General features: G+C 66.1%; 1 protein-coding gene across 18 annotated transcripts in view; it reads right to left on the reverse strand.

Annotated features, from left to right (window-relative positions):
- Positions 1-38: 38 nt before the first annotated feature.
- The window catches only part of MROH1 (maestro heat like repeat family member 1), a 68,846-nt gene continuing 56,645 nt past the window's right edge, over positions 39-12,239 (reverse strand). For 11 of the 18 annotated variants that reach the window (XM_036829874.1, XM_036829864.1, XM_036829869.1 and 8 more), the window contains 12 exons: positions 9,902-10,056; positions 6,727-6,892; positions 5,918-6,114; positions 2,960-3,097; positions 2,479-2,593; positions 2,017-2,163; positions 1,639-1,827; positions 1,293-1,448; positions 1,080-1,235; positions 902-1,004; positions 761-826; positions 39-315 (listed from right to left, as the gene is read on the reverse strand). In XM_036829874.1, the coding sequence (XP_036685769.1) occupies positions 230-315; positions 761-826; positions 902-1,004; positions 1,080-1,235; positions 1,293-1,448; positions 1,639-1,827; positions 2,017-2,163; positions 2,479-2,593; positions 2,960-3,097; positions 5,918-6,114; positions 6,727-6,892; positions 9,902-10,056 (1,674 nt within the window). In that variant the 3' untranslated portion in view covers positions 39-229. Of the gene's footprint in view, positions 316-760; positions 827-901; positions 1,005-1,079; positions 1,236-1,292; positions 1,449-1,638; positions 1,828-2,016; positions 2,164-2,478; positions 2,594-2,959; positions 3,098-5,917; positions 6,115-6,726; positions 6,893-9,901; positions 10,057-12,239 lie in introns of those variants that run through there. The other 7 variants (XM_036829865.1, XM_036829873.1, XM_036829871.1 and 4 more) reach the window with 4 other exon arrangements.

The raw sequence follows: 12,239 nt of genomic DNA on the forward strand, positions 1-12,239 counted from the left end.
CTGCCCAGAACGAGAGGCCACGTCATGGCGGCACCTGCTGAGCAGCAAATGGCTTTATTGGGAAGGGGGGGGACAGCGACTTGCCCACCCTCGTGGCCCCAGCCCTCCCTTGCTGTGTGGGCCCGGGGGCTCCCCTCGGGCAGGGGGCTCCTTAGGGCCCCATCTCAGAGGTTCGGTTCGGGCCGGCGAGGCCGGTATTGCGTGTAGGGGCAGCGGTGCCACGGGAGCCTCAGGCGAACTTCACCAGGCGGCCCAGAGTCTCAGCAGCTTTCACGCGCACCGCGGGGGCCGGGTCCTTGAGCAGGAGCTGGAGCGCTGGGGGACAGGGAGCCGCTGCTGGGGGCTGCTCTGCGGCCCTCTGAGAACTAAAAGTCTGAGCCCGTGGTCCCGCCCACACCCCGCTAGCAGCTGCGGCTAAGGCTGAACCCCCCTTTCTTGGCGCGCTGAGCCTGGGGGCCAGGACCCCGAGGCTCACACCCCACCCTGTGCGTGGGGGCCGCCCGCCCACCGCCCTCCTAAGACAGGCCTCTGCCGGGAGGGCTCAGGAGCCAACGGAAAGATAGTTTTTCCTTTTTTAGTGTTTTTTAAGCTCTTTTGGAACAGTTAAGAAGTTTCCGTGAATTACTAGAGACGATGAGGTCACCAGTGACAGGGAAAAAATCCTTGAAATCCAGGAAAATCACTTAGTCCCCCCGGTGCCCACAGGGTCAGCGCGGCCCAGCGCGCCGTGGGGGGCGGGGCCCCCAGGACTGGGGCTCACCCGCCAGGAGCTGCTCCAGGTCCACCTGCGGCCGGCGCTCAGCCTCCACGTGCAGCACCAGGAACCCTGCGGGGGCGGGGGCGGGGCCGGGGTCAGGGTCTGCGTGGCGGGCAGCGGGAGGGGGGCCCAGGGCAGCCTCACCTGTGAGCATGGGGGCCGCAGCGCGGATGTCCTCCCAGCTGCTCTTGAAGTAGAACAGGCTGGTGCTCAGCAGGCGGCCCAGCAGGTCGGGGAAGTGGTGCATCTGCAAGAGGCCCTCAGTCTCAGGGCCCGCCCCGGCCCTGCCGCCCCGCCCCGGCCCTGCCGCCCCGCCCCTCACCAGGTGCTTGCAGGTGGTGTTGAGGAACTCTCCGAAGTGCAGGCCCCGGCCCTCCTGCAGGTGCTTCTGGAAGATGGCTGCCAGCTCCTCACACTCCAGGTTGGGGCCGCACATGCGCAAGGCGAACCTGCAGGCCTGCAGGGCACAGGCTGAGCTCTGAGTCCCTGAGTGAGTGAGTCTGGCCCGGCCTGCCCATCCCCCCTGGCTACTCACAGCAGCCACTGGGGGCTGGGGGTCCTGCAGGTGCAGCAGCAGGGGTGCCAGCCCGCCAACAACCTGCTCCAGGAAGACATCCTCGCAGTCCCCCTGGCAGGCTTTGTTGAGGTGCCCGAAGAGGCGGATGGACGCAGAACGGAACTCCATCTTTTCCTGGGGCGGGGTGGTGGGCGGCAGGTGTCACCCCATGGGGCCCTCCCCAGAACTGCCCATCCGTCGACCCAGGGGCCCGGCCCCGAGGGTGCGGTGGTGACACGGCTCGCGGGGCTTGGAGAGGAAGGGGCAGGAGCCAGGCTGGCATGGCCAGGGGCGGGGCGGGGCGGGCGGGGCTGGCGGGGCCTACGCTGTCGAAGAAGGGCCGGATGCGGATGGCAACGTGCAGCAGCACCGCGCGCAGGTCCCAGGCCTCCACCAGGTCCAGCAGCCTCGCGAGGCCCACCATGGCCTCCAGGGCCACCAGGCTGTGCGGGTCATCACCGTCGTCCAGCCCACCGATCATGGCCGTCAGGAGTTGGGGGCCATGGGCCCGTACCTGGGGATGCCACACACACCTGTGTGCCCAGGTCATGCCGTGGAATGGCCCAGCCCCCCACCCTCCCGGTGCCATCTCCATGCCCATGCCCACCGCCTGCACCGCGTCCACCTGGGTCTCCTCACTGGCTGCAGCTCTGCTGTCTCTCTCCCGGGGACAGGGCCCCAGAGGGCTTGGCCAGCCCCTCACCTTATCCGGGGAGCCCGAGGCAATGTTGGCCAGGCCCCGGAGCACCAGCCTTCGCACACGGGCGCACGTGTCCTTCTGCCGCGCCAGCAGGTTGTCCAGCAGGGACTCCAGGAGCATCAGGTCGTTCACCATGTTGCTGCTAAGCAGCTGGGGGCAGAGGTGCTCTGACTACCCTTGCCCCACTAACCCCAGGCTCGCCCCGCCCCCTCCCCTCCACTGCACTGGGCAGCCCTCCCAGTCGCAGGTCACTCTGAGGAGTGGGCGTGGCAAAGGCCAGCTGAGGCCTGTATGCCAAGCCTGGGCTCCTGGCCTCCCCGGAACTCCTGACCCAGCCCCACCCTGGCCCCCGCTGCCACAGCCTGGGGCAGGTTTCCCAGGGGGAGGCCTGAGCCTGCCTGTGGGGGAGGGCTCCCCGCTGCCCCGCCAGGCCCCTATGCGTGATCCAGAGCACGTGGCTCCTACCTCGGCCAGGAAGGCTGTGGAGCTGACCCTCTGGATCTCGTACACACTGCTCTGTGTGGCGAAGAGCGCCTTCATCATCAGGGGCAGCCGGGGGCCCGCGAACTTGGCCATGGCGCTGGGAAGGAGGCTACACTGGGCAGGGCTGGGGCCTCAGGCCTCCCCCGAGCACGTCCCACTCCCATGTGGGCCTGGGGGCACTTCTGCCTCCCAAGCTGCACTGTCTGTGCCCTCCAGCCCGTGAGCCCCCCACCCGGCTGCCGGGCCCTGCACGTCCTCCCCCTCCAGATGCGCCCCTCCCAGCCCGCCGCGCCTGGAGACCACAGCTGCCTTCACGGCCTCCCCGCTGCCCCCACGCACCTGCTCCTCATGCTGGGCCCCTCCCAGGTGCCACTGGGGGCCCCCGGATGGTACCTGAACGGGACCTGGCCTGTTAGAGCCCAGCCAGCACCAGAGCTGGGGTGCACGGGCCCGGCCTGCTCACCTGGCCAGCCGGGTGACCCCCTCCTCGTGCCCGGCCGAGGTCCTGAGCAGCTGCCAGCCCCCCTCCAGCTCCATGTGTTGCACCACATCATCGGTGCCGCCTCGGAGCAGCACGGCCTGCAGCGCATCCACTGCGGAGCTGCGGAGACACGGGTGCGGCTGTGGCTGGCAGGGCTCCCAGCTCCGCACCCCACACGCGCAGACACGCACGCGTGCATACACACACACACCCCCACACCCACCCCTCTGTGCTGTTGGCAGACACGTCCCGGGGCTACCCAGCCTGCTCCCTACCAGCAACATCCTATGGGGCGCAGGCTCTGGGCTCTCCCCTCCCCCTCATCTGGGCACCACTGTGGACCCTCTGGTCTCAGGCAGACTGCTCCTGTCTCCCCAACCCCCATGAGGGGCAGTTGGGGGCTCTGCAGGTAATGTCCCCAAGGCCCTCTGGAGCAGGCAAGGCCCTCAGATTAATTTTAGGATAACAATCAGCTGCTCTTTACACCTGCCTTAAAGACCTTCATTTAATGAAAAAAAAAAAAAACATGAAAAAGAAAAAGGAGAAAACCCTTCATAAAAATGAACTCAAAAGGCAAATCAGGGTCTGGCTCCTGCCTGGGCCAGGCAGCTCTGTCTGCCACGCCCAGCTGGCCCTCGCTCCTGTAGGAGGGGCCCAAGGAGGCAGAAACCAGCTGGAATTGCGCGTCCGGCCTCCTCATTTGATGAACCCTTCCCCAGCTCAGGCAGAGGGTGCGGGGCTGCCAGTGAGCAGGCAGCAGGGGCAGGACCCCACAGACAGGACTGGGGACAGCAGTGCTGGCCCAGCACGGACCTGGCAGAGACTCACACCACAGCCTGCGGCCCGGAGAGACAGCACATCAGGGTCCCCAGGGCCGCAGCCCCCACCCCTGTGCTGATCCCCTCTCCTGACATCGACCGCCTCACATGTCAGGCCCCGCGTGGGCCCTCAGACGTGAGTGCGCGTCAATGTAGGAGCCGTCCCTGGGGCTGCTGGCCCAAGGGCACGTGCCCACCCCCAGGGCAGTGCGCTGGACCCTCCACGGGGCCGTCAGGCGTCAGCTGCACGGGGTCTTCCTGTGACCTCGAGGGCTCAGCTGCTAGGGTGCAGGGGCAGCCGGGGGCCTAGGCGCTTGGAGCGTGAGGGCCAGGTCTTGCCAGCTGCACAGTACAGGCCTCACATCTGGGGAGGGGCGGGGTGAGCGTGGGGGAATCTGACGTGCTTTTGGAGGCCCCGTGACTGGTCCTGGTCCCGGGGTCCTGGCGGCCCAGGAGGCAGACGCTGGTAGACTCCCCCGAGCCCAGCAGTACGCACACAACCCACTGCCCCCACCTCGGCCCAGCTCCGTCCTCATGGTCATCCCGGGGTGGAATGAGGGCTGTGGGGATGTCCCTGGTGGGGGGGGCGGGGTCTGGTGTCCACGACAGCTGGACAGGCTCCCTGGCTGTGTGTCCACAGGCTATACCCAGCTGGGTCCCGGCCCCAGGGAAGACACTAGAAGGTGGCTCCCACTGTCACAGGAGCTCTGCAATCCCAGCGGAGGCCCAGACACTGGGGGGGCCCCTGGATGTGGGGCGCCCACACCGACCGCAGGCACAGAAAACCATTCCAGCCACGCGGTCACCGGGCAGATGCCCACGGTGCCCGCCAAGGAGTCCCGCACGGTGTGGGCAGGGCGGGGCCACAGCTAGGGCCCAGCAGCTCTGCCCCTGGCTCCACACCCTGCTCCAGGCCTCAAGGCCCAGAAGAGGCGCCACCCGGCTACAGCGAACGGGCAGTGGTGAGGGGCGGGTCTGGCCGAGGAGCAGGCCGACAGTTCAGATGAGGTGCCCCGCCTGTTCGCCCTACTGCCCAGGCTTCCGGGGGCGGCGTCTGCAAGGGTCTGACTTGCTGGTTAGTGGCCTCCGTCAGAGCCGAGCCCGTGCCCCGTGCCCTGTGCCCTGTGCCCCGTGCCCCGTGCCCTGTGCCCTGTGCCCTGTGCCCCGTGCCCGGCACTGCACACATCCCGGCTCATGGGTGGCCCCCCCAGAACCCCTGGCTGGGCCATGGTGCTGTAGGCCCCACAGCTCAGACCACGGCGCTGGAGCCGGTGTGCTAGGCCCGGGGTTGCTTGGGCCACGTCCGCTGGGCCGTTCACATTTCCACCGGGTCTGCGCAGTCAGGCCAGGCCTGACACACGGCCTTCGCTGGAGTGGACGCGTCAGTTCTGCGGTGGGGCGGCCCCGCGGTGGGGCGGGGCAAGCTGACTGTCCCTCGGGTGTCCCCAGCCAGACACTGGGGAAGGGCGGGGAGGCGGCCAGGCCGACAGCCACTCAGGCTCCGGTGGCCCTGGGGCGTCAGCTTCCTCTGCTCATCCTGTGGCCCCAGACAGCTGTCTGGAGCCCTGAAGAGCCACCAGGGGGACCAGGAATGTCCCCAGGAGCGGAAACAGCTCCACCCCGCCGTCCCCAGGCTCCTGCCCCAGGACCCAGGGCCCCAAACCCCAACGAGAGGCAAGGGGAAGGTGCCCGCATAGGCCAGTGGCACCAAGGGCCTGGCTCTGAGCCAACCCGGCATCACCCGTGTGGCAGCTGGGCCCTCCCCAACAGGGCTGGGGGCCAGGGTGAACCCAGGTGAGAGGCCGCTCAGGGGAGGCAGGGAGGCTGCTGCAGAGTTTCTGTCCGAAGGTGGGGGGCCCCAGTCAAGTGTAGGAGGAGCCGGAACTTGGAGCTGAAGACTGAGATTGCAAACACGGAGTGGGCTCACGCAGACCCTGCCGTACCCAAGCATTCCTCACGCTCCGCCCTCTCAAAGAAGGTGCAGTTCACGACCCGTCTGATGTCCCCAGGAAGCCCCGCCCCGACTGTCCCTATCCCTCCTGCAGCCCAGGGAAGCTGCACTCCCAGCAGGGACAGCTGCCCACAGACGAGGGTGCCAGGGGCGCAGGTGGGGCCCGCTTACCTGCAGGGCTCGAGGCTCCGCGAGGCCAGGCCTGAGCTGGCGCTCTTCCTCTCCTTGGCCTGCAGGTTCCTGGGCAGCTGGACACCCACGGTGCAGCTGACCCGCAGCAGCAGTGCTGCAAACAGCTGGGGGTAGAGCTCCAGCACCGCCGGCCCAGACGCCGGGGCAGACGCGACCTCGTACAGCGCACAGGTGGCCTGGGGATGGTGCCACCTCAGCCTCAGCCCTCCCCGCCCCGGGCCAGGTCTAACGAGGCCGGCCACAGCGAAGGCTGGACCCTGCACCCCAGCACCCAAACTAGCCTGAAGCCCCACTTCCTTAGCAGGTACCCCATGTCCCCAGAGGTCTTGGGCCCTGGGAGGAGGAGGAGGCGCCTGAGGGGCGGCCGGGTGGGCGGGACGAGGAGCTCAGCCCTGCTCAGCTTGGTCCTCGGGGGCAGGAGGCAGGCCCAGGGCAGTGTGGCCGCCGGGGGACGGGCTCCCAGCATCTGCTCTCGGTGCTTTAGCGGGAGGAGGAGGAAACTCTCACAGCTGCTTTACTGTGGAAACGTTGCCAAGCTGGGTTTATTTTTTTTCCGCAGGATGAAACAGAGTGCGCTCCCTTGGGGACCAACACCTGCGGGGCCTTTACAAGCCTGGGCTCCAAGCTCGCCTGCTCCGGTGCCCCAGTCAGCCGCCAGGTGCCTGTGGGGTGCCACCCAGGCCCCCCGAGGGGCCCTCCCGCAGCGGCCACGTGGCCCCTTACCAGCCTCCTGGACCAGCAGGGGGAAGGGAGGAGGGGCCAGGCGTGCCGCCCTAGAGCCCACTCACCGCAAGGGGCGGCAGGGTGGCCACGCGGTCAGGCGCGCTGCTCAGCAGGAAGGCCCGGCTCTCCTTGAACGGCACGTCCCTGCTCATCTTCTCCAGGAGCAGCCCCAGGACCTGTGTGGCGAGGCCGGGCTCCACGGCCAGCGCCCTCCACAGGGTGCAGGTGTGGCTGGAGCGGGGCAGGAGGATGGTCACCCCGAGGCCACTGCCGGCCCCTGTCGTGCCCACCAGCCTCAGCTCCAGCCAGGCCACGAGTGGCACCCTGACCTCAGACCCGAACTCACCCCTTCCTCTGACCCAGTGGCCTGTAATCAGGCGGCCCGGGGGTGAGCAGAGCTGGCAGTAAAGGGCAGAAGACCTCACTGGTACGGGGGCAGGGAGAGGAGGCGTCCCCTGGGCGCTGCCAGAAGCGGACACTGGGCTTCCTTGGAGGGGGCAGCGCCACCCCAGGCCTCAGGGGCACCTACAAGTCACCTTTCCCGCAATGAGCAGCACGTGGCCAAGGCAGGCAGGCACGTGAGTGAGGTCAGGCGGAGGCTGCAGGAGGCCCGAGCAGCCTGCAGACCCCGGGTGCTCAGACACGGGGAGGCGGCTGTGCGTCTCACGTTTACAGAGGGAAGTGACAGCCTCCAGACAGCTAACCGGACCCGGAAACTCTAAAAATGGAGCACATTTGGAAGCCGACCAACAGCCCTTTAGAGATGAGACACCGGGACGTCCCCGGCGGCCCAGTGGCCAAGACTCCGCGCTCCCAACGCAGGGGGCCCGGGGTCGATCCCTGGTCGGGGGACTAGATCCCACATGCTACGTGGTGTGGCCAAAAGGACAAAAAAAAAAAAGAATTGAGACACCTAACCCTGCACTCAGTGACATATTTGGCACCAGCCTGGATACAGCAGGAGAGAGAAACAATGAACTGGAAGATAAACGGAGGGAGTTACCCAGAACCCAGCAGAGAACAATCACGGCGGAAATTCAGAACCAGACATGTAGGGGGTGGGACGAAAAGGTCTGGCAGACAATCGAGAGAGTGTCTGAAGAGGAGGGCTGAAAACCGGTCAGAGCTGATGACAGACACCAGCTCACAGGCTCAGGAAGCCCGGCAGCCGCCTGGCGGGATGAGGAATGGACACCCACGCCCCCCACCCCCCAAAGGTGCAGAGCGCCATAGACAAGGGGCGCCTGGTGCATGTCCCGCGCGACCTCGGCACCACCTGGACTCACAGGAGCCAGAAAAGGACATGTCCTCTTACTCAGACTCCAAGAAAGCATGCGCCCAGCTCGAGTCCCAGACTCTGGCAAACAACCTCCGAGAAGGACAGCTGAATAAATGCATGTTCAGACGCACAGAAGTGGGGCTTGTTGCCCCCAGGAGCCGCATGGGGCTCTGGAGGGTGCACTCCAGTGGGAGGGCGCCAGGGCCCTTCGCCGCCCGGTCTGTGCACACCAGGCAGCTCTGCTGTGACGCGGCGACGGCAGCCACGGGCACGGACGAGGAAACGAAGGTGTGCTCGCTCCCGGAACGCCGCCACGGACACGGACATTCCAGTTGCATATGACTTTCCGGACATGAAATATAATTCTTTTGACTTTTCCCCAACCGTTTATAAGTGTAAAGCCCATCGTTGGCTCAGAGGCAGCGGGTGGTGGGCAGATTCGGCCCTGGCCGCACTGTGCCCACCCCGCCCTGACGACCCCGCTCCTATGAACACGCAAAGCGCTGGCACAGCAGGAGAGGAGGGGCAGCAGCGCCCGGCACCCCGAGGACAGCAAAAGCAGCAGGAGAAAGTCCTGAGGGCGCCACTGCCACCACGTTCAAGATCAGGCAAAGCACACCTCTGGCAACAGCCGTCAGACGGTGGCGACCTTTCAGGGAGTTTCGACCGAGCGGGCACGGAGCCTAGCGGGGGCTGGATGCCTGCCCCGTCTCCCTCTGCGCGCGGCTGAGGCCCCCAGGGCCTGCGGCAGTGTGCGTGCTCCTCTGCGTGAGCTGCACCCGTGAAAGGCAGGGACGCAGAGCCGAGGGGCGGGTGCGTGGGCAGACACACTGCCTGCACAGAGCAGCCGTGACAATGACGGGCAGGGCGGGGGGCCGCCCCTGCAGAGGCCTGCACTGCCCAGGGACGCTGTGCCCACGCGGTCGTTCTCAGGGCCACCGTTGGAGAACACAGAGTGTGCAACTTCCAAACTAATTGATTGGAAGATGAAATTGTGAAAAAGACCCTGTCAATCTAAAAAGGACAATGAAGAAGATAAAAAAAAAAGACCCAGAGAAGACAAAAATAAGACAGTGGGTTTAACCCCAACTACGTCAGCAACCAAGAGCGTCTATTTACCCTGGAAAAGGAACACACCTAAACTGCGAGGGCAAAGAAAGGCTGACAGTGACGGGCCAGGAGAGGCGACGGCGGCAAACGCTGACAGACGTGACCTGGGGAGAAGCCGCACACGTTGGAAGCGGGGGCCCCGAGCGGCGCCGGCATCTAAGTGAGAGCAGAGCAGGCCGCGCGAGCCCGCGTCTTGACGGCAGGTGCAGGCGCGTCCGGCCACTCGGGCCGTGGCCACGGGGAAGGGCTGTGGTGCCTCCCCGCACGGGGGCCTCCAAGAGGCCACGGGTGCCGGCCTCCACCCGGGCCGTGGACAGCAAAGGCAGGAGCAGCGGGCCCTGAGCTCTGGAAGCGCTGGGGCCACAGCAACGGCCACCGAGGGGAGGGGACCCCAGGGGCTGCGGTGCACAGACAGGGCCGGGCACAGGCCCTGGCGCGGAGAAGTCCCGCCCTGAGAGCCCGAGGTTGGCAACTTGAGGGTCACTGATGGCAGCTCGGGGGCTGGGGTGCAAGTGTGGGACGGATCAGAGCTCCCATACGTTGCCCCGCCCCTGGCAACCACGAATCCCCCCTTCCCCCCACGAATCTCCCCCACCCAGGAGGGGGCCTGGCCCCAGGGGTCTGCTCACAGATGATGGTGGACGCCCTCCAGAGAACCAGCCCTGAGGACTGGCCAGCACAGCCCATGAGAGTGAACCTGTCTCCACCCAGTCTGGGGCCGGGGTCTCCAGGCTCCCACGCAGAGGGGCTGGGGCCCGTGAACACCACACCAGGGTGGGAGTGACCCCGGAATGTGGAGCTCAGGTGGCTGGAGCCCCGTCCACCCCCACAGGCTAGTGGGCACCACGTACCTGTCAAAGGGCAGGGGGCTGCCCAGAAGGCTGGACACCACGGCGGCGTGGTGCCGGGCCGCCAGGACGTACACGCTGTGCTGTGCGGCCTGCAGGACGTGCTCCCCGCGGGTCTCCTGCAGCTTGGAGCGCAGCACGCTCACGATCTCGGGCACCTGCGGGCGGGCAAGCAGCCGCGGTGAGGCCTGCAGCGGGGACACACCCACACCAGGGGCCAGTCCCCCGTGGCCAGGGCACAGGGGCCCCGGGGAGGCTGGCTGGCCGAGGGGAGGGGAGGGAAGTCCTGTGAGATCAGAGCTCCCTGCTGCCAGCGCCCGATGGAGAGCAGGAGCCCAGAGCCCTCGGGGCCGAGGGAGGCAATCCCACATTCCACACGGGAAGTGACAGGGACCCAAGAGGGGCCTGCTGGGAGGAGGCGCTGAGACACACACAGGCGTGTGCAGGGCAGGGCGGGAGGGGAAGGCCACCGGGGTGCGCGCTGAGGCTGACAGGGGGACCCAGCCTGTCCCTGGAGGCAGGACACACGCGGGCTGCGCTGCTCCCACACCACCTCCCGTGCAGTGTGCTGGAACAGGGACAGGGGCATGGAGCCCTGTGCCCAGACTGAGGCCACGGCTGGGCTGGGAGAGGGCCGGCAGCCTCAGGCAGGCTTCATGGGCTGCAGCTGCTGCAGAGGCCGCAGACGGGCAACCAGGGCACGGTCGCCATCGTGGGCCCCGCGCCATGGGGGTGCCGCCCACCACGGTGTGGGCTGCGCAGCTGGGAAGCACCCTGGTGCAAGGTGAAAGCTGATGACAGAGCACTGGACACGGCCCCAGGGACACGGTCCCCGGGACGGGCAGCTGGCAGTCCGTGGGCTCCGCCAACCCTGGGCTCCTGGGCAGGGCTGGTGAGGAACCCGCCTGGGGGCCTGGGCCGCAGGAGCAGCGGGAGGGACCGGTGCGGGGGCACGGGGCGTGGCGCCCGGCAGGGGAGGCGGCACTGCATGTCCAGTGCTGCCTGGGCCTCAGGGAGAGGCACTGCCGCCGCCATTTCTCAAAGGACTTGTAAGCATAATGAGGCTGTTTTCTTTTTATGACCTCGAGTCCAGAAGGTTGATAGCCCAACTCACAGGCATCCGCACCTCCTTCTAAGGACCTGAACCTCTTTGCTTTGCCCCCGCCCGCCTGCCCAGACCCTCGGCCGGCCCAGCTGTGTCTCCCTGACAAGACAGGCCGCCACGCTAAATAGCCTGCCCGTGTTCCTGCCTGGGGACCTGGGCGGGAAGGTGGTGCTTTGCTGGAGCAGCCTTCACGGCCGCTGGGCCAGTGCCGCCCGTTAGCCGTGGGCGCAGCGACGTTCGCAGACAGACGCGCTGGGACCTTCCAGGCCACGGCTGCCACTGAAACGGGGCGAGGGGCACGGCTCCTCTCCAGTCTCCTGGGCTTTCTTGGCCACAAGGGGCACTGGTCCCCTGAAGGTGTGCAGGCCTGGCGGACTCAGGCACTTGTGTGCCTCCTGCACAGACGCGGGTGAGAGCGGCCTTCCTGCGGAAGCCTGTCCCCGTCACCCCAGGTTCTCAGGTGCATTGGACCATAGTGGCCCGTAGATATGCTTCATCGTATGTCGAATCTCTTATGTATATGTTTTCCCCTTTCTCACTTTGCTTTCTTGGATGTTGGTTCTCTTTCTGTGGCTTGTCTTGGCAGAGCTTTATTCCTAATTGTTTCACTGGGCTTATCTATCTTCTTCTCTAATGTCGTCTTTGCTGTTGCATATTCTTTTCTTTTCAGCAGCTGTACCCGTTGGCGCCTGTGAGCAGCTTGAATCTGCTTCTGGCGAACCGTGATGGCAGCGCCCAGGCGCTCGGGCGTGGCGGGCTCTGGGGCTGCATCGGCACCGGGTTCTAGGCTTCCCAGGACTGCTGAGCCGGGCCCGCACCCTAGGCCTGCAGGGCTGCTCCAGACTTACCTTCACCAGCCCTGCTCCCGCGCCTCTTGGTGGCCAGCCCCGCGGGGGCCCTTTAACCTTCCCTCACACCTGGTCTAGACTGTTCCCTCACAATAGCCTCACGGAGCTGTAATTGCGCACCACGTACTTCGCCCATTTTAAGTGTACAAGTCAGTGGTTTTTTGTATATTCGCAGCGTTGTGCAGCCATCAATTTTAGAATACTTCCATCACCTGAAAAGAAACCTCATTTCCACGAGCAGTCACTCCCCAGTTCCCCCGCCCCACCCCTGGCAACCACGAATCCACTTTCTGTGTCTGGATTTGCCTCTTGTGAACATTTCAGAGAAATGGAATCACACTCTGCGGGGCCTTTTGTGACCGGTTTCTTTCACTCTGCCAAGTGTCTT

The sequence above is a fragment of the Balaenoptera musculus genome, chromosome 17 (genome assembly GCF_009873245.2).
Source record: "Balaenoptera musculus isolate JJ_BM4_2016_0621 chromosome 17, mBalMus1.pri.v3, whole genome shotgun sequence".
NCBI classification, from domain to species: domain Eukaryota; kingdom Metazoa; phylum Chordata; class Mammalia; order Artiodactyla; family Balaenopteridae; genus Balaenoptera; species Balaenoptera musculus.